This window comes from Cryptotermes secundus, unplaced genomic scaffold (genome assembly GCF_002891405.2).
Source record: "Cryptotermes secundus unplaced genomic scaffold, Csec_1.0 scaffold43, whole genome shotgun sequence".
Lineage (NCBI taxonomy): Eukaryota > Metazoa > Arthropoda > Insecta > Blattodea > Kalotermitidae > Cryptotermes > Cryptotermes secundus.
In genome coordinates this window covers 874,006-894,735 of record NW_019723298.1, presented here as the reverse complement: position 1 = coordinate 894,735, position 20,730 = coordinate 874,006, and the positions used below count along the sequence as shown (strand labels likewise).

General features: G+C 38.6%; 1 protein-coding gene across 1 annotated transcript in view; it reads right to left on the bottom strand.

Moving 5' to 3' along the window:
* LOC111861640 (vacuolar protein sorting-associated protein 16 homolog) overlaps positions 1-20,730 on the bottom strand; it is a 63,440-nt gene that overhangs the window by 36,767 nt on the left and 5,943 nt on the right. Inside the window, exons 2-4 of the mRNA XM_023846370.2 lie at positions 10,149-10,467; positions 8,375-8,519; positions 2,924-3,045 (exon numbers count right to left, since the gene is read on the bottom strand). Of these exons, the coding sequence (XP_023702138.1) occupies positions 2,924-3,045; positions 8,375-8,519; positions 10,149-10,467 (586 nt within the window). The remainder of the gene's footprint in view (positions 1-2,923; positions 3,046-8,374; positions 8,520-10,148; positions 10,468-20,730) is intronic.

Below are 20,730 nucleotides of genomic sequence, written 5' to 3'. Positions count from 1 at the left end.
GACATCCAGATTCCCCAAGAAAACAGAAGTTCAAGACACAGACATCAGCAGGGAAAGTGATGTGCACGGTCTTTTGGGATAGGTGGGGTGTGATTTTGTTGATTTCCTGGAGCCTGGTGAGATTGTCAATTCTGAATGCTACAAGAACACGCTGACTAAGTCAGGCCAAAGAAGCAGACAACCTTTTGCTTGCAACACAATAACGCAAGACCACATACCAGTTTGCGACCACCGCGCACATTGCAAAGTTTGGCTGGACTGTCCTACCACATCCACCTTATAGCCCCGATTTAGCACTACATGGGCAACATTTTCCAGAACAACATCCTGTCATTGCAGCTGTAAGAAAGTGGCTAGCCTCTGCTAGCGCAACTTCTACGGGCGCGGCATACAGGCTCTTGTTCATCGCTGGCAAAATTGCATAACGAATGGTGGTGATTATGTGGAAAAATAACTGTAAGTAGCTGAAATCTTGCTCTATTTAACTGTTATTATACTTTCTGTATCTATTGTAGTTTTCATTAAAAAAATAGGAGGAATTATATATGGAACGCTCCTTGTAGTTATGTCAGGAAGAGCTGTCAGTTTCTAATAAAAATATGTCACATTAAATAATTAATTAATTTAAAGAAACAGAGTGTTCAAATGACTAAATGAATCCTATTAAAGTCTGCTGCTCCTAGAACTTACAGCATGGATAAGCAGAGGCATCCATATTCAGTCTGGTGAGTAAACCCAAACTTTATTTATAAACCAATTGGAAACCCTATTTAAGATTTTTTGGGGACCAGTGCATATGAACACTTAAGTGAGGAAACCTTTGAATGGAATCAATTTTACTCTGAGCTACTTAACTCCAGATCACTGAAAATGAATGTTAAATAAGCAAAAACTTTAAATCAAGGACGTTAAGCAAGGTTCAAACTTCACATGATTTCAAATGGCTAATATGACATACAATGAGAGACAGCCTTCCTATACACCCAAGCAGTCCCTTATCCAAATGGCAAACATAATGGAGTTGCACATATAACTGGCATCGCATAATAACTATGATTTACACAACCATTTTTGATCATAAAACCGAAAAGCAAACTTTTGTGGGAAAATTAACCTCACATTACATTCTGTATTACATGGTTCTCCACAAATATCAATGTTCTGGTTAACACTACACATATAAGAACATAATAGTACAATGGACAGATGCATTTTGAGGTTTGCATAATGATCACTTTTGGGTTACAGAACAGTGTTGATTTTGATGAAAGGTCAGATGTTTCTTTCAAAACACCCTTCTGTTTTACAAGAATTTTAGTTATTAACCGTTCAGCGTGGTTTGACGTGTATGTTTCGTCAAGGTATTTAAATGGTCTATGGGGGTTCGACGTCTATGTATCGTCCAGCTGCACACCTATGTTATAACGCCCATAATAATTGATGGTTTTGCTGTAGATTGTTAGATTTTTCGCTGGCCTGTTGTCAGAAGAACAGTATATAATGAAACATGTTAAGTCATCGTTACATATGCCTGTCTTGCAGCAAATTCGTGTTGCTTCTGGTAGAGGTTTCCTCATTCAAACTGTTATGAATGGCGTGTTTTCTTTCCTATGAAGTTATAAACAGCAGAGACGTGATATGTGCTGTGTTTATAATATCATATTGCCCTGAGCTGGCCACACTAACACACTCAATTGGAATTCTTAGAAGAGGGATGTCCAAATTTTATTCTTGCAAGATCGATTGATTTCGCACAGTACATGGCAGCCAGTTCTTAGAAAAACGCCACAAATTAAGGCAGAACACTGTGGTCACCCCCTGTGACGATACGGGTGTGTGTGGGGGAGGGAAAAGAACTCATTCCTTCATGTATTATCGCTCCAGTTGACGCCATTTTATCGTACTGACCTTGGTGGTCGTTTTGAGGGATGACCATAAATTTTTTTTTGAGCCAGCTAAGCTCTGCTTTCGTGCACTACATACCAGCCAGTTCTTAGAATAACTTCATGAATTCTGTGGTCACCCCTCTGACATCTGCTGCAGCCAAAATGGATGGAATATAAAACGCATAGCACCAACCACTTGTTATGATAACATATAAAGGTTGAATTTACTGCAGCTGATCTGGCAAGCTATACGACTCACGGAGAGACATTTCCTCGTATTCCCCCTTTGAGAAGAACGTAAGACCGCACAGAAGATGTTTGGTTTACGGAAAAAAGAGCCAAATGAGAGATACGCAGTATTGGTGTGGTGAATGTGAGACAGCGTTGTGTATAGAAGAATGCTTCAATGCGTACCATACTCTGCTCAAATTCTAAACCACCTGCTTCCATTGCCGAGATACCGGGCGCTCATATTATAAGGCAAGGTTATAAAACCATCTTTTAAGATCATTTTAGTGAAAGTTTCATGCTTCAAGGCGTACCATACACTGCTCAAATTCTAAACCAACTGCTTCCATTGCCGAGATACCGGGCGCTCATATTATAAGGTAAGGTTATAAAACCAACTTTTAAGATCATTTTAGTGAAAGTTTCATGTTCCTATCTCATATAATTTAAGAACAATGATGAATAAATCATTTTCGAGCAAAATTTAAATGGTTGGCTGAATATATTACCGCCGGAGAGACACGGCAGCGGAATTTAAATGACCGCGCGAAAGAGTTAAGAGTCACAGTTATTAACCCCATTAAACCCATTTAACATTCCTTGATTTAAACATTTCCTCAATTTAGGAAAATATCTCAGTTGTAGATTTCCACCATTTAAGGTTCTTATAAACTTCATTTTCAAATACATTACCTCCTAAAAACCTTAAATGGCTTCTTAAGGATTTAAAGAAATAATCAAATTTACAATGTTTTAAAATGAAAGTGTAAACTGGGATATTCACTGAGCAGAAAATGTGGTCAACTCACAACTGGCAGAGCATGTTGTTCTGACTGTTTTAACACAAACAGTTCCCTGTCCTTTGCAACAAGTATACGAATTTGCCGGTCTTCAGAAATTATTGTCCAGCTGCTTGGAGGAACACTGAGACCTGCACAATGTAAAATACACCAATATAAAAATTAAATATCTAGATTAAAGAGAGAAACCAAGATGAAGGTGGAGAAAACTGTTCAATGAGGAGCTTTATGATTGATACTATTTGTCGAATATTATCAGAGAGCTAAAATTAAGGAGGGGGCATACAGCTAGTATAGCAGAGATGTAGAATACACATAAAATTTCAGCTGGAAAACTTCAATGGACAATATCATTTGCGAGATTCAGGTTCATGCATAAGGAAAACATTACATTGGATCTTAAAGAAATTGGGTATGGCAATGCAGACTGACTCATCTGGCTCAGGATAGGGTACAGTGGCAGGCTCTTGTGAACAAGGTAATGAACCTCTGGGCTCCACAAAAGGTGGGGAATTTCTTGATTAGTTGAGCAACTACTGTATAAGGTACACACTTCTTTGTATGTTGTGTTCACTATCTTCACAGGCTAGTTTGCTGACAATGTACACTCTTGCATTAATATCTGAACACAGTTTGAACTTCAGAAGGAAAGTATTTTAGTATCAACAGCAGAATAACACAAGGAAGTTACTTTGTGTTGATTTCACATTTATCATTGGTATACCTCTTGTTTTGCTGAAACTCAGTCTCACATTTTAGCAACATAGCTAACAGAGCATCTGGTAATAATGGCTGCAATAACTGATGAGTTGATGCATAGCAGGAATACAGCAGATGTGACTCTTTCAGCTTTTATGATTCACAAGCATCACAGACTGTCACATGAATTCCTGCTTCATACGCGCCTGAACATGGCATTTCTCCTACCACTGAGCTTGTCTTTTTATTTGGTTGCTAATAAGGGACAGCAAGAAATATGCCAGCAGACCTTAAATGCATAACTGTGAAGGTCATTCCATTTTTTACTTCTTGTCATATCTGAGATCCTTGCACTAAATGAATGTGTCTCTTCAGTATCACATTCTTAAAAATAATATTATGACATGTTGTGCAACAGAGGACCCCCACCTCCCCAGCGGTACGTGGCGGTAACGTAGCGCTCTCGTTACTATGGTAATAGGCGTCATCGCACCGCCACTCTCCCCACGGTGATGTAACGCGCAACGCACGGTGACGCAACACGACGACATGGCACCGGTTCCTACTGTGATGTGGCACGCAACAATGCTGTTGACGCGGGCAACAGGTAACAGCGAATGGAATAAAAGCCGGCTGAGCAGCAAGCGAGAGCCAGTGTGTTATCAACAGTTCTCAAGGCAGCAGCCTGCGAGTAGAGTTGGAATCTAGCCAGCGGCGAGTTACGAGTGAAAGTGTGTGATAATCAGTGACAGTTTGTGATAACTGAGAATTGATTGGGAGAGTGTGATACAGTAACACTTATATAGATCCCGTACTGTGAAACGTGTAGTCTACTGACAATAGCGTGATTTGATTTGCGAATAGGGTTATAAATTGTGAAACCCCGCAATAAGTTGTGATTTGTAGGTTGTTAAATAAACCAATTAACAATCCAAACGGCGCCTTCAGTAACAAAACACGTTACAATATCTGAAATATAAGTCTGAAAGAGGAAAAACAAGATGACAAGGAAGAGAAACAATCAAAATGTAATGGGTGGAACTCACAGAGGTTAATTCCCTACTGTGCAGATTTACAGTTCCATAAAGTTTGTATTGTTAATGATATATTCAGGTAGTGTAAGTATATAATCCAACAATAAAATGAAGAGATTTCTGCTGGAGGCAGTAATATTTATTATTTGCAATTGTAAACATGATGTCTCACATTAAATAGGAAAATTGCTGTAAAGAAGGTTCTATTTACACAGAACATCTTAGGCCCCCCACATTAAGTGCTGCTCCCATCTCACAAACATGGACTGACTGTGGCTGTGGGGGCAACAGTTGGGGTGGTCTCCAATAACATGTTAATATCAGATTTTGTGAAAATTAGTCAAGACTTCATAGCTGTAAAAGATGATAAACAGGCAAGCACATATGCACAATCATACATGTGTGATCACATGCACATATTCTCTCTCACTCTCTCTCTGGTGGAAAACCCCAACAGACTACACCTTGCTTTGATGCTTAACAGGAGGTTTACAGAAGTAGTGAAGAATATACAAGTTATGTATAAGGAACCTGGAAACATCTCATCAATGCTTGTAATTTTTAGTGTGCCTACATGAAGAGTAACAGTCTCGCTGAATGTGCATAGCAGATCAAGATGAGGCGCAAAGGGATGATAGAGAATACCGATTAGAAATTTGATACATTCCATAAGGACATTACGCAGTCTGCCAAAATTGTTAAATAGAGTATGCCAGGCCTCCAAAAATACTGCTTATATTTGTACAGTACTTATAGGAGGACAAACCTTTCCCCTCACCTTTATTCACTGCACCTAGCATCCCTCAGAGCAATGAGGCACCCTCTTATAATATGAAGCCTCTCAACTGCATAACATGGCCAGTGTCAAGGACCTCAGCAGTCATACTCTTAACTAACATAACTGATAAACATGAGACATTACTGTCTACCACAGTGCTACCTGCTAACTGCATCTTTGATTGAACTTGTACTATGTAGCACACACACTAACAGAACTGACCAGTTTAGGTCAGAATAACTTTTCTTTTTCATTTAGATTGCCTTGTCTTATTATGAATATGTTTCAAAATACTGTAACGTGTTTTTGCTACTGAAGATGCTGTTCAGATTGTTAATTGGTTTATTTAACAACCTACAAGTCTCGGCTACAATTAATTACAATACTGTTATGGGTTTACACAATTTACAAACCCTACACACTATTCTGTCCACTCTGTCCTCAGTAGTCTACACATATTCACAGTATGATATGTGAGTTATAGTAGTGTCACTGTATCACACACTCCCAATACCTTCTCAGTTATCACAAACTATCACTGATTATGACACACGCGTCCGGTTCTTCTTTCCGCGACTGCTGCTAGATTCCAACTGTCTTCGTAGGCAGTGTAGTTCTCTTATAAACCCTCAGCCAGACAACGGGAAACACCTCGCTTCCTTGTTGCCTAATCACAGTGTTTGCCTGTTATGTAATAGGTACCACTGTTTATTACCGTCGTCTCTAGCAGCCACGGTTTACTCGCTTTGCTTAGCAACCACGATTTACTCGCTTTGCATAGCGACCAGTGTACTTGGACTCGGCTCTGCTCGGCACGTCACTGCTGGCGGGGGGGTGTTGACCTGCCTATTACCGTAGTAACAACAGTGCTCTGATGCCAAGTCACCGCTGGGGAGGAAGGGGGGGTGTTCTCCATAGCGCAACACGTCACACTGCTCCCTCCTTAAGGCTGTTTGTCCCGAACAGCCTACTGGTGCACCCCCGTTCCTTTTCTTCCAAGGATGTGCTTTCTGCGTCTCCTGTTATTTCAGCCACTCCTTGTAGCAATTATTCTATGGCCGTTATGTCCGCTCCCGTCTTAAGACCAGCTTGTCTCAAGTAGTTTCCTTTCAACTTGCCAGAAGATCCAGTTGTATCACATTCATTCTTCGCTTTCATTCTTTCCTCTTTCACTCTTGCTAGGGAGGCCGGTGTTTCTACTACCAGTTCCTCCTATATGGGCCTTTTTCTTTTTTTCGTTTTGGAGGGGGTCGACCCCTCCACAGTGTCCATTTTCTTATTTTCTGTAACCCGTTGGAAGTACCGACTACTTGTTTCGCGAACTTTCCTTGAAAATCACATCGATGGTCTTCTCTCTCAGGTGTAGCAGTTCCTCCACGTCTTGGTTCCTCATGCCCTTGCTGCATTTCTGTTGCGGCTGACGCCTCCTCCCGGACATCTGTCCTGTCACGGTTCCCGTTCTTCCTTTCCAGGCTTCTTGTCCAGCACTGACCCTGGTTGAATATTTCTTTACGGGATCTCCCTTGGGCCGTGTCGCACCTGCACGACTAGTCATATTTCTGTCGGCAGCCAATTCATGCCACAGTCCACAATTTCCTTGGGTCATAGATTTCTTGAAGACGTTACTCTTGTGCCATGTCACTGTTGCACGGCGGGACACCTTCTTGCAGGCGGCAGCCAACTTCATCTGGGATCCACTAATTCCTCGGGTTAGTTCCAGTGGCTCTCCACGTCACCTTGCAGCTTGCTTCTTGCCCCTATACCGCTTCTTCCATCCTTTGACTGGTTTCACTACGGCATTTTCGTTGGGGACTTCTCGATGTTGGGCCACCTCAGGTTTCCTGTCCACTGAGGTCGGTTCTTTTTCTTCTAGACGTGCCTCCATCTCTTGGCAGGCCATTGTCTCTTTGTGGTTGGCATTTACCCTTTTGTCTTTCATGGCGGCCATCTCTTCTGGCCATGCTTTCATATTGGCCTATCATCCTCCAATCTGGCTAGGAATTCCTTGTGGCTGATCTCCGCTTTTTCTTTGTTGGCGTCTAATCTTGCCAGGAAAGAGCTCTAACACATGTTCTATTTTTCTGTTTGTAGGGTAGCACTAGGCGCACGATAATTCATTCTACTCGTCGCGTGTTTGAGTTCGTAAAACACTTCTGACAGCCACATGTAAGTTTGTAACCACTTCTGAACACCAAATGTAAAGTGTTTTTGCTACTGAAGACGTGTTTCAGATTGTTAATTGGTTTATTTAACAACCTAAAAGTCTCGGCTACAATTAATTGCAACACTGTTACAGGTTTACACAATTTACAAACCCTACACACTATTCTGTCCACTCTGTCCTCAGTAGTCTACACGTATTCACAGTACGATACAGGAGTTATAGCAGTGTCACTGTATCACACACTCCCAATACCTTCTCAATTATCACAAACTATAATTGATTATCACACATGCATCCAGTTCTTCTTTCCACGACTGCTGCTAGATTCCAACTGTCTTCGTAGGCAGTGTAGTTCTCTTATAAACCCTCAGCCGGATAATGGGAAACGCCTCGCTTCCTTGTTGCCTAGTCGCCGTGTTTGCCTTTTTACATAATGGGTACTGCTGTTTATTACCGTCGTCTTTAGCAGCCACTGTTTACTCGCTTTGCACAGCGACCAGTGTGCTTGGACTCGGCTCCGATCGGCACGTCACTGCTGGCGGGGGGGGGGGGTGTTGACCTGCCTATTACCATTGTAACGACAGCGCTCGATGCCAAGTCACCGCTGGGGAGGAAATGGGGTGTCCTCCATAGCGCAACACGTCACAATATTCTCCTTGTAATTAATATACAAATGCTACACCATCATTCTCTAAAACAGCCTTATTCTTGAAAAAGACATTTTACACCACTATTTTAGATACTTCACACATGTCACATCAAATAAACTAGATCAGAACACTTACTTGGCACCTCTGGTAGTCTCCTAACTTTTGGTTCCTTTACACTGTTGACTAAAAAGAAGCGATATGATGATGTAAGAACAGCAATACCTGTGCCATTAATATTGGCAAATATCTTTGCTTCGATTACTTTCATGTCTTTTGCTTCCTGCAAAAATAACGCCAAATTACACTAATGCCAACTATAAATAAATTTTATCTCTTTCACCTGTGTTACAATTTTAGAGATTAGGAGCATAAATACATTTCTTCAAATTTTGGGCTCAATCCACTAAAATTCTGAAAATGTACCATATGCGTTCAGTTAAGGAGAAAACTTCGTAACATCACTGACCCAGCCAAATATTCCTCACAGACTGCTGCTGTAACTGCCGATAGCAGAATGAGTCATTAGCGCTGATAAACACGCTCCGTTATAGTTATAGTTACAGTTACAGTTACAGCAGCAATCTGTGAGGAATAGTGGGCCTGGTCAACAGTGATGCGAAGTTTCCTCCTTGATTGGATTGAACATACCCAGCCACCTGACTTTGGAGTACAGCTCCACAATACAAAGCTGAGATTAGAAGCCTCCATACTGCTAATATACACAGCATTTTTTTTTGATAGGAAACACACTTCTTACCTTTAAAATGGTATCTAAAATCTACACGCATCTTATAGTCTGAAGGTATAGCAAGGCTTATCTCAAAATTTTCCCTTAAAAATCAGGACAAGTATTATAGTGAGAAAAAATGTGAAATATAATCTTCTGTAGCTATCCAAGTAATGTATGGACCAGCAGTTAAGCTGCTGAGTTCCTAAAATTCAGTCCAGACAAAACACATTTAATTTCTTAAGTTAATCAATTTTTTTTTTAATTCGCTTAGTGGGGGGTGGAGTCCAGTTGGGTCCACTCGGCACGGCGGCTACTGATGGGCCTACTGTACCTTCCCCAGGTGATTGTGATGATGTAGAATATGGTGGAATGAAGATTGGCAGGTGAAACTGAAGTACTCGGAGAAAACCTGCCCCAGCGCCACTTTATCCACCACAAATCCGACTTAACCAGACCCGGGCTCGAACCTGGGCCGCCACAGTGGGAAGCCAGTGACTAAAAGCTTGAGCTATGGCGCGGCCAATTTCTTAAGTTAATCTAATGAAGCTAAGATCTAGTAACAGCACTCTGTAATGACAGGAACTGAAGGAGGTGACTATATGGGGTAAATAATTATGTAACCAATACTCTCATTTAAATTATGCTGATCCTACTTACTTCCTGATGTAAAATACACTGAAATAAAATATGCTTCTCCAAGTTAATTTTTTTTTAAATTGATCTTTCACACTATGGTACACAGATCAAGTGTATCTGATAAAAGGGTGCTGAGAATATCTGAACCTAAGAGGGGGAAGTTATGAAAATAAAATGGGTAGAAAATTGCAGTGAGGAGCTCCATAATTTGTACTCTTTGCCAAATATTATTAGGATGATCAAATCCGGGAGCATGAGATAGGCAGGCATGTAGAATGCATGGGAGGGATGAATAGTAGAGGATATTAAAATGTATCTGAAAAATATAGAAGGGATGGTGTAGCCTAGGCTCATTTGACTCTGGATAAGACCAGAGGTGGGCACTAGTAAGACAGCAATGAACCTTTTGGTTTCATAAACAGCAGGGAATTTCTTGTCTAGCTCTGGAACTATTAGCTTATCAAGAGTAATCGTTCCATGGTTTTAGTAGCTTATATAGTAATACTACTATGTACTACAGGTATATACTTAGTTAACACAAACCTGTCCCATGCTGAATGTATGTTGATATGAACCAAACATGTCATATATCAAGACTGAACCATCATCTTGTATACAAAGGAGGTCTTCAGTCGATGACCAACCAAGTTGAATGATCTGCCCACTAGACCAAACAGTTGATGATATAGTCTTTCCTGAGGCAGAATATATGGAAATAATTGGTTTCCCGATTCCCTGAACTTTTACAAATTTTTTTCTATCTCTGATGATGGCAATTGGTCCTCCATATTGTCCAACAGCAACACTCACATTTTCCATGTTGATCTCATTTTGCCATGTCATAGAATAAATCTCGAATTTCCTGAAAATATAAAGGCATGCATATCTCAATAATATGGTGCTGAAAAATTCACAGCAACTACAAAGGGCATTCCGCATATAATGCCTCCTGTTTTTTTGTGTTAATATGTAACATCTGAGCCGGATGTTGGTGGTGTTGTAGTAAAGGTTGAACGTTCTCGCCAATGTACTGTTTGGTTGTTGTGCGACAGATAGCAACAGCAGAGCAGTCTACCAAAATGGTGTCTGACATAGAAGTGCGTACGAAACAGAGATGTGTTGAATTTCTCACTGCTGAACAAACTGCACCCATTGACATCCATCAACGCTTGCTAAAGGTGTACAGAGATGATATAGTGGATGTCAGCACAGTGAGGCAGTGGGTAGTGCGTTTCAACAGTGGCAAAAGTGAAGTGCACGACAAGCCACACCCTGGGCATCCCTACTCAGCTGCCACTCCTCACAATGAACAGCACCTCGATAAGCTCATCCGTACACATTGGCGGGTAACGACCAGGGAACTGCGTGCATGGCTTAATATTGGTTGTAATGCATTGGAAACGATGTTGGGGAAGCTGGATTATCGCAAAGATTGTTCCAGGTGGGTCCCGCGGATGCTTACACAGGACCACAAAACTCATCGAATGGAAGTCTGTCAGGACCTGCTGCACCAGTTTGAGGCTGAAGGTGACAGTTTCTGGACAGCATTGTCACCGGAGATGAGACGTGGTTTCACCACTATGAGCCAGAATCCAAAAGACAGTCCATGGAGTGGCGACATCTAGATTTCCAAAGAAAAAAGAAGTTCAAGAGAGCCATCGGCAGGGAAAGTGATGTGCACTTCCTTTTGGGATAGGCGGGGTGTGATTTTGTTCGATTTCCTGCAGCCTGGTGAGACTGTCAATTCTGAATGCTCTAAGATGACGCTGACTAAGCTAGTAACCCGCATTTCCTGAGTCAGGCCAGAGAAGCAGACAACCTTTCACTTGCAACACGATAATGCAAGACCCCATACCAGTTTGCGACCACCGCGCACATTGCAAAGTTTGGCTGGACTGTCCTACCACATCCACCTTATACCCCTGATTTAGCACCCGCAGACTTCTATCTCTTTGGGCCTATGAAAGATGGACTATGTGGGCAACATTTTCCAGACAATGATGCTGTCATTGCAGCTGTAAGAAAGTGGCTTGCCTCTATTGGTGCAGACTTTTACAAGCATGGCATACAGGCTCTTGTTCATTGCTGGCAAAATTGCGTAACGAACAGTGGTGATTATGTCGAAAAATTACTGTAAGTAGCTGAAATCTTGCTCTATTTAACTGTGTTATTATGCTTTCTGTATCTGTCATAGTTTTCATTAAAAAAATAGGAGGCATTACATACGGAACGCTCCTCGTAACACATGTAACAATAAGTTTACATTTTATATTATGTATGATACTGACAAGAAGCATGTTGAAATGAACAGAAAATATGAAAATAACACATGAAAAAGCCATGCCTTGCATATAGTACAAGTCACATCCATCCATCAGACTCTTTCATCCATTTCAACTATTAATGGTTCTGGGCTGTATCCTAAAGAATTTTAATACTTATCTTTTGTTTAGACATATCTATTGATGTATAAACCACATGCTGTAAAATTATATTTCAAATAGTAAAAATATTGTGTTTATTAGATTTCTGTAAAGGAATTTTAGTTTTGAGAGATATTTTATTTTAAACTAAGAAATTTAACTAAATAGGTATATGATTTTAAAGAATGTTAGAATTACTGACACAGGTCTAGTCATTTCACAGTTCCAATTTACTATTTTCAGAATGGTTAATGCCACATGGCATATAATGATTACCCCTTCATTTGGAAGAAATATACTATGCATAACAATACCAGATATAAAACAGTACACAAATAAAGTAATGCAGTAATTCCATAATTCTGAATCATTCAAAGATCCAACTGTGTCCAGATGAAATGTGACAAGTCCCTAAACTTCAACCAGCAACCAACACCATGCAAATAACTGTTTAGAGAGGTTATACCAACTAATGAAAAAGACCAATGAAATTCCATACAATATAATTTCTTTCACATCTGTATCTTTCATCTCTTTTCTACCTCACTTTATTCCTTTTAAGCCATTATCTTCTTTACTCCTTTCTCCATTAAAACAACAAATTAAGGCCTTAAGACGGCACAGTTTCAAAAACAGCACACTGTAATGAAGTTCCAGATTTGAAGACATGGCAGTATAGACTTATGTGGAAACTTTAAAAATGTAAATCAAAGCAAGAAGAACTTCACAAGGAAGAATCATAAGTATTAAATTCTCCCCATTTCATTTCTTAGTTATCTTTGAATATGAAAGCTGTCCAACTTTTGAAGTCAAAGATATATTAACCCCTTCTGGACAAACTCCAAAACATTCTCATGTCACTCTACAGTGTTCTCTAAGCCAACATAGAATATACTAATTTCCTTATTTATTTTCCCTTCACATCAAACCTGAATACACTGGTGTTACATTTTAATTTTCATGCCTTCTCATACTGATAGAACAACAGAAGAAATAGTAAAATCTGAAATACTGATTTAGTTATCTAGGGGGAAAAAATATTCTCTGGACAAAATGTTACTGCTTGAGAAATGTATGGGTGAAAATGTTACATTACAATGGGCCATTTAGGGTCTAAGGCAGTCGTTCTCAAGCTGTGGGGCGAGACNTTTCTATGCGTTAGGGCAGGGGGTGCGAACCCGGGGGGGGGGCCAAGGGCTTGAAAGGGGGGCGCAGCATACTTTCCTACAGATAAAAATTAAAACTGCCCTCTATCAATTAGAAAAGTAACAAAAAATAAAAATGCATATAGAAAAACTTTTGATGAGTACAGGCTTTAATTATCATGAATTTCAAAATAACTAATAATTATTCTCCTTGCCGGCAATTATAGAACGCGTATGCCAGAGACAGCGTTGATAATTCGGCAGCACTGTACACGCACAGCTGAAAGCAGCAACTTATGTCATCTCATTGGCGCTTGTTGGGCAGGGAGCAGCCAGTTTGTCACCACATTCAATGGTGATCGATGGGTATGCCTGTTTGATGTTGTGTTCTTATGCATTCAACATTTCAGTGCAGTTGTGCTGATCTGTTTACCTCTTGATGTTGAATTGATTATGAACAATTGATCATGAAGCGTTTCCTGATTAGTGATAGAAATGAAGACACCAGTGCTCCTTCAACTAGTGGTGGGACTAGTGGTGGGAAAGAAGCTACTTGGAGTGTGAAAACAAGAAGGTACGATGAGAACTATTTATCACTAGGCTTTACGAAAACTGTGATCAATGATGAAGAACGTCCGCAATGTGTAATCTGTCTTAAGTATTTTAGCTGCAGATAGTATGAAACCTAATAAATTAAAGAGACATCTTGAAACCAAACATCCGAAGTTTACAAATAAACCAAAAGATTTTTTTGTTAGAAAGCTTAGTAGTTTAAATTCCACCCAAGAGAAATTTTCTAAAACAACAAATGTGACTTCTAAGGCCCTTTTAGCCTCTCACCAGGCTTCTCATAGAATTACTAAATACAAGAAACCACACACAATTGCAGAAACACTGATTTTATCAGGAGCGACTGACATAGTATCAACAATGTTGGGTGACTCTTGTGCTCAACAATTGAAAAATATCCCCCTCTCTAATGACAGTTTGTAGAAGAATTTCAGACATTTCTGATGATTTACGTCAGCATTTAATTGAGAAGTTGTGTAACAAGTGCTTTGCACTTCAAGTGGACGAAGTGACTAATATTCATAAAGATGCTCATTTGATTGCATACGTTCGTTTTGTTGATGAGCGTAATATGTGAGAGGAATTGTTTTTCTGTGAGCCTATCCTGAAAACAGAAACAGCTCAAAGCCTTTTCAACATGATTAATGCTTTCTTTAATGAAAATGGGATACCATGAGATAAGTGCACTGGCATATGTACAGATGGAGCTCGTTCAATGTCTGGAGTCCCTGCAGGATTACAAGCAAAAATTAAAGCTGTTGCTCCTGAAGCAGTATGGACTCACTGTATGATACATCGGGAGGCTCTGGCAGCTAAAGAACTCAGCCCACCCCTTCATGAAGTGCTGCAGATGGTTGTAAAAACCGTCAATGTTATCAAGACAAATCCTCTGAAGTCTAGACTTAAAATGCTGTGTGAGGAAACGGGTTCCGAACACACTGCTGTTGTTTTTAGTGATGCTCGATGGCTTTCAAGAGGCACGGTATTAAAGAGAATGCTTGAGCTGAGGCATGAGGTGTTCTGTTATTTGAATGGGGAAAATCACTCACTGGCAGACAGTTTCAGCAACAAGGATTTCTTATTGAAAATGGCTTACCTCACAGTTATATTTGAGAAACTAAATATCCTCAACACTTCACTTCAAGGGAATGAGGCAACTGTACTTTCTTGGAACGACAAAGTGAAGGCATTCATGAGAAAATTAGAGCTCTGGAGAAACAGTATGGAAAGTGACACGCTAGACATGTTCCCTACTCTAGCGTCAATGGTACAAGACACTGATAATCCAGTACTTCCAATGGACATAAAAAGCTGCCTACTTGATCATCTCATAATGTTGAAAGTTCATTTTGAGAAATACTTTTGCAATGATTTTGATGAATTTAACTGGATTAAAAATCCATTCGAAAATGTTCCTGGGCCATCATCTCTGAATGTAAATGAGCAAGAACAACTCATCGATCTCACTAGTGATACTTCATTAAAAAGTAAATTTAAGGAATTGTCTTTGTTGGAGTTCTGGATACATATTGGCAAGGAATTCCAAACTTTGGGCCAAAAAGCATTGAAGATCCTGCTTCCTTTCGCAACAACTTACTTGTGCGAGACAGGCTTTTCTGCTTTGGCAGCTATAAAGTCAAACTATCATTCAAGGCTAAATATTGCTAAGAAGTTAGAGTGGCCATGTTTGATATTACACCAGGTTTTGATAAACATTGTTCTCAAAAGCAGGCCCATCCATCACACTGAACTTTGACATTTAAATGTTTGATTTTCTTTGCAGAAAAAAAATTAATACTTGTTAGTTAAATATTGTTTCATTTCAATTGGCTAATTGAAAGTGTTAAAACTAATTGTTATTGTAGGCCTAATATTGTGATACTTCAATTTTGAGTAGAAAAACTGCTAAATGGTATGTAGAAAAAACAAAATAAACTGAATAAAACGTCAAACATACCATGACTTCTATTCTGATAAAAAGAAAACAGGCTGTGGGCCTGAGAGTATTTTCTCTTGTGGGGGGGGTCTCAGAGGAAAAAAGTTTGAGAACCACTGGTCTAAGGGCATCTGTTTAGATTGTTGGTCCTGGCATCAATTACCTTTTAGAAAATGAATAATTTTCATGTTCATTCCTAAGAGATTTTTTGATGTACATATTTTTCATTGCTCTAAGGTTTGTAAATGAGATTCACTCTTTTGTGTATCAAATATTGCTATAAGACAATTCTAACACTATTAAATTTTAAATGCTCGGGTGAGGCAGTTGTTGCTTTGTGCTGTGGAAACCTTAGTTCAATCCCATTGCAATCCATGATGGACTGTAGAAAATGGTAATGAGTGAGAATTTTCAGAAAGTAATTTGGTGCATCATTTCTTACCAGTCTATTACTGCAACTGAGGTATGCAAGAACCCTGATCAGCCAGCATGATATCATTCATTCATTCATTCATTCATTCATTTCCTTAATTTTCCATATATCCATACAGGCAAAAAACCTAGGATGTGGAAATAGTCCCTTTGATAATAGATGTATACATATAATAAATTACATAAGTCACACAAGCAAAATCACACACACTAGTCAACTAACACAGACAATAGAAAAAAAAACTTATTACAATTATAATTATTAAACATAATTTAAAAAGAGTATTACTATAAAAAGTTAAAATTAATACATTTTCACCCAAATTAACTGAATTAAATGCTTTCTTTACTTCATTTTCCCATAAATCAAAATACATTGATACAGGACTCATCATATACATACATACACATCCTCCATTTTCCATAAACATCCATACAGGCAACAGACCCAGGATGTGGAAATAGTTACCAAACACATACGCAAAGTCACACAAGCCACACAACGAAGATCACCCACATTAACTATCTAACACATACAACAATACGAGGCAAAAAGATAATATCCTGATTAACAGACATAAGTCACAAGTAACCACAATACAACCCCTCACATCTCCCTACCAACTATATTAAAATGTGGCGTTAAAACATTCAAATTTATGTACATTTGTAATTAAATACTCATTTAATGCATAAAAAGAGTTAGCATGTACAAATCTTTTTAGGGAACGTTCAAAGGATTTCTGGCTATTAGATAATTATCTAATAGCTGAAACAATTATAATTGTTTCAGCTCTTTAGGCAGATGATTGTAGATTTTTATACCTGAATAATATGCACCCTTTTGAACTTTAATAACAGAAGTACTCGGTGGAAATAGGTTAACATTCTGTCTGGTACCAATATTATGAACCTCCGTATTTCTTGTAAACAAATGTATGTTATTTATAGTGTGTTGCATTAAGGAATATATGTATTGAGAACACAAAGGCAGAATTTTCATTTCCTTGAAAGAGTCTCTACATGAATTTCTTTTCTTTAATCCCATCATAATCCTTATAACTTTCTTTTAAATCATAAAAAGTTTTGTCATGTATGAAGAATTGTCCCAGAAGATAATTCCATATGTCATCACAGAATGTATATAAGCAAAATAAATCATTCTTAAGCTACTTAATGATATCATAGGCTTAACTGTTCTCATAATAAAGCAAGAAGAACTAAATTTAGTAACAAGGTAATCAATATGATTCTTCCAACACAGCCTATTATCAATATTTAGGCCTAAAAATTTGATACACTCTAAGTTAGTCAGTAAATTTTGATCACTATTATTATGCATAGTATGATCCTCATAGTTCATTAAAGTGAAGTGGAGAGTGTGGGTTTTATGAATATTTAATTTTAACAGACTGGTTCTGAACGATGTATTAATATTGCAAAATATTCTGGTCATGGTTGATTTGTAGTCAGCGTATTCCGGATTAGTCACTATTATACTTGTATCGTCTGCATATAAGAATATGTTTGTTCCATTAATTGAAACCTTAGTTATGTCATTTATATACAAGAGGAAAATAAGTGGGCCAAGAATTGAACCTTGGGGTACACCAAATTTTACTTCTGCCCAACTAGACAAGCTATTAATAGAACCGTTAGGGCCAAGGGTTACCATTTGATATCTTCTATTCAGGTAACATTTAATTAAGGAACCAAACTTGCCATTTATTCCATAAAACTCTAATTTTTTGATAAGTATATCATGATTGACACAGTCAAAGGCTTTGTGTAAGTCGCAAAATCATAACCCTGACACAGCTGGAAATTCACTTCTGGACCAAGCAACCAAACTCAAAGAAATAAAATTTAGTGCTCTTTTAATAACTTTATTATTAAAGGATCTTCCATAAATTATAAACATCCACTCTCTTTCTTTTCCCATTCACTCAAAAACATGTCTTTTAGTCAAAATAATAAGTTACATAATTTCCAAATTGGATTTCAAGAGTACTGCAAAATATTTTAAGGAATATTTCAGATACTTTTCCACCTTCATAACAATTCATGAATAATGAACCTTTTAAATAATCTTTCAGCATGATTTCATTTTGGGGAAATATTACATACGCCATGACCTAGTGCATCCTGAATACAGAAATGTCAGAAATGTGTATGATTCTGCAGTCAGTAGTTACTGCACATGTAAGTTTATGAGCTAATACATTATGAACTTAATACACAGTACTTTAACTGACTATAAAATATAAGTACACATACATTTTTACTGTTGGAGTGACCATACTCTTCAAGAGGATGACATGAATGAAACATGGTGTAATCCATGAAGATGATGATATGTCATAAAAAGTTATAAAAGATACGTGGTGCAATCCAAAAGTTCCCGAAATATATTAATAAAAACTATTACATCTTACCTAGATCTTATTCTGCACCATCACCTTCAAAGTAGTCCCCTTGGGAGCGCATACACCGATTCCAGCGTTTCTGCCACTTTTCAAATGCACCCTGGAAGTCTTTCTTTGTTAGGGTGTTTAGTACCGTCTGCGTTTCCTCTTGAATTTTCTCAACTGTATCAAATCTTCGCCCCTTCAACTTGATTTTCATCTTGGGGAAGAGAAAGAAGTCGCATGGAGCTAAGTCTGGCGAGTACGGTGGGTGGGGAACAACTGCCATCTTGTTTTTAGCCAAAAATTCCTGCACAATGTAAGCCGTATGCAGTCGTGCATTCTCATGGTGGAGTACCCAGATGTTCATGCGCAACTTCTCTGGACGTTTCTTCCTCGTGTCCTCCCTCAAACGCCTTAGAACATCGTGATACAACTCTTTATTGACTGTCTGACCAGGGAGGATGAACTCCTTATGAACAATCCCGTCAATATAAAAAAAAGATCAACATGGACTTAATGTTGCTCTTGACTTGTTGAGCTTTTTTTGGCTGAGGTGAAGAAGGGCTCTTCCATTGCGACGACTGCTGCGTGCTTTCAGGGTCGTAGCCATAAATGCAACTTTCGTCACCAGTGACAACCTTCAAAAGAAAGTTTGGATCCTCCCGAAGCTGTTCCTGAAGTTCCCTGCAGACTTCCAAGCGATGCTGCTTCTGTTCATTTTGCAGCAGTCGTGGCACAAACTTTGCCGCAATCCTCCTCATGTTCAGTTCCTCTGACAAAATTCATTGACATGTACCATAACTTAGTCCCAAGGTGTTACAGAGGTCTTGGATGGTCAGTCTACGATCTTGCAGAATCAGATCCCTAACTTTTGTGACATTCTGCAGCAGTTTTCCCAAGTTTGAAACAAAACGCTGCTCTCTCAGGTCAGCCATCGCAAAACCGCAAACTCACGGAAACATAACAATGGAAATACGTTCACCAACAATAAACCCAACCACTCAACTCGACGCCGCTTGCCACACTGATTCAAGAAGGACGTGTGAGGAGACACTTAGCACTATTTCAATGTACTCATAACCATTTGCGCGCAAAATTCTAATTTCGGAAACTTTTGGATTGCCCCACGTATATAATGGATTCAATATGAAATATCCATAATTTTTTAAGACATAACTATCATGTTATGGAATTGACAGTCTTTTAAATTCTAGCTTGCAGGATGTAAATATACTGTGCTTTACATAACATTGGTTGGACCAATTCTCACTAACCTTGGTAGAAAGAGATAGTTTAAACTGGTTAGTAAACTTTGTAGAAAGCAAAGTAAGAGTGGTGGATCATGTATATTTGTAAACAAAGAGGTGAACGTAAGGGAAGTCACGTTTTTAAATGAACTGAGTAGTGAAAAAACTTTTGAGATATCAGGTGTGGAAATTGAAAAATTTAAATGGGTATTGATATGTCTTTACAATTCACCTCAAGGTGATGTGAAAATATTTTTGAAGAAACTCGAATCTCTCATTGAGAGAATACACAAAAACAAGAAAAATTAATAATCTGTGGAGACTGGAATATAAACATGCCCCAGGAAAATGAGCAGGTCCAGTCATTGAAAAATTTGTTAGTATCTTATGATTTAATAAATATAGTCTCCAGTCCAACAAGAGTTACTAGTAGCTCAGAATCAATGTTAGATATATTGGTGTTAAACAAACAGTTTAACAAGAATTACATTGAGATTATAAATATGGGATATTCAGATCATTTGGCCAAGATTTTATGGGTATTAATAGACAAAGGTAAAAATGAGAGAAAAAAAGCTTTAAAAAGAAAGTATACCAAGGACAATATTGCTAAATTTATAACTTTGTTGACTAGTGAATCTTGGGGGGAAATATATGTGGAAAGGTGTGTAAATGAGACATATAAGCAATTTATACAAAAAATTCTTAGACTATTTTAATCAAGTATTTCCACTGAAACCAGTAATAAAGAGAAATACTAAGAATATGAAATGGATATCAAAAGGAATAAAAATATCTTGCCGGAAAATGAGGTTTTTAAACAATTTAAAACGGAGGATAGCTTTGCCAACTGAAATAGTAAGCTATATCAGTAGTTATCAAAGGATATACAAGGTGTGTCCTAAAAGTCATGAAATATATTTTTCCCCGTGCTCCTACTGGTCGGAGCACGCTGGAACCAGTT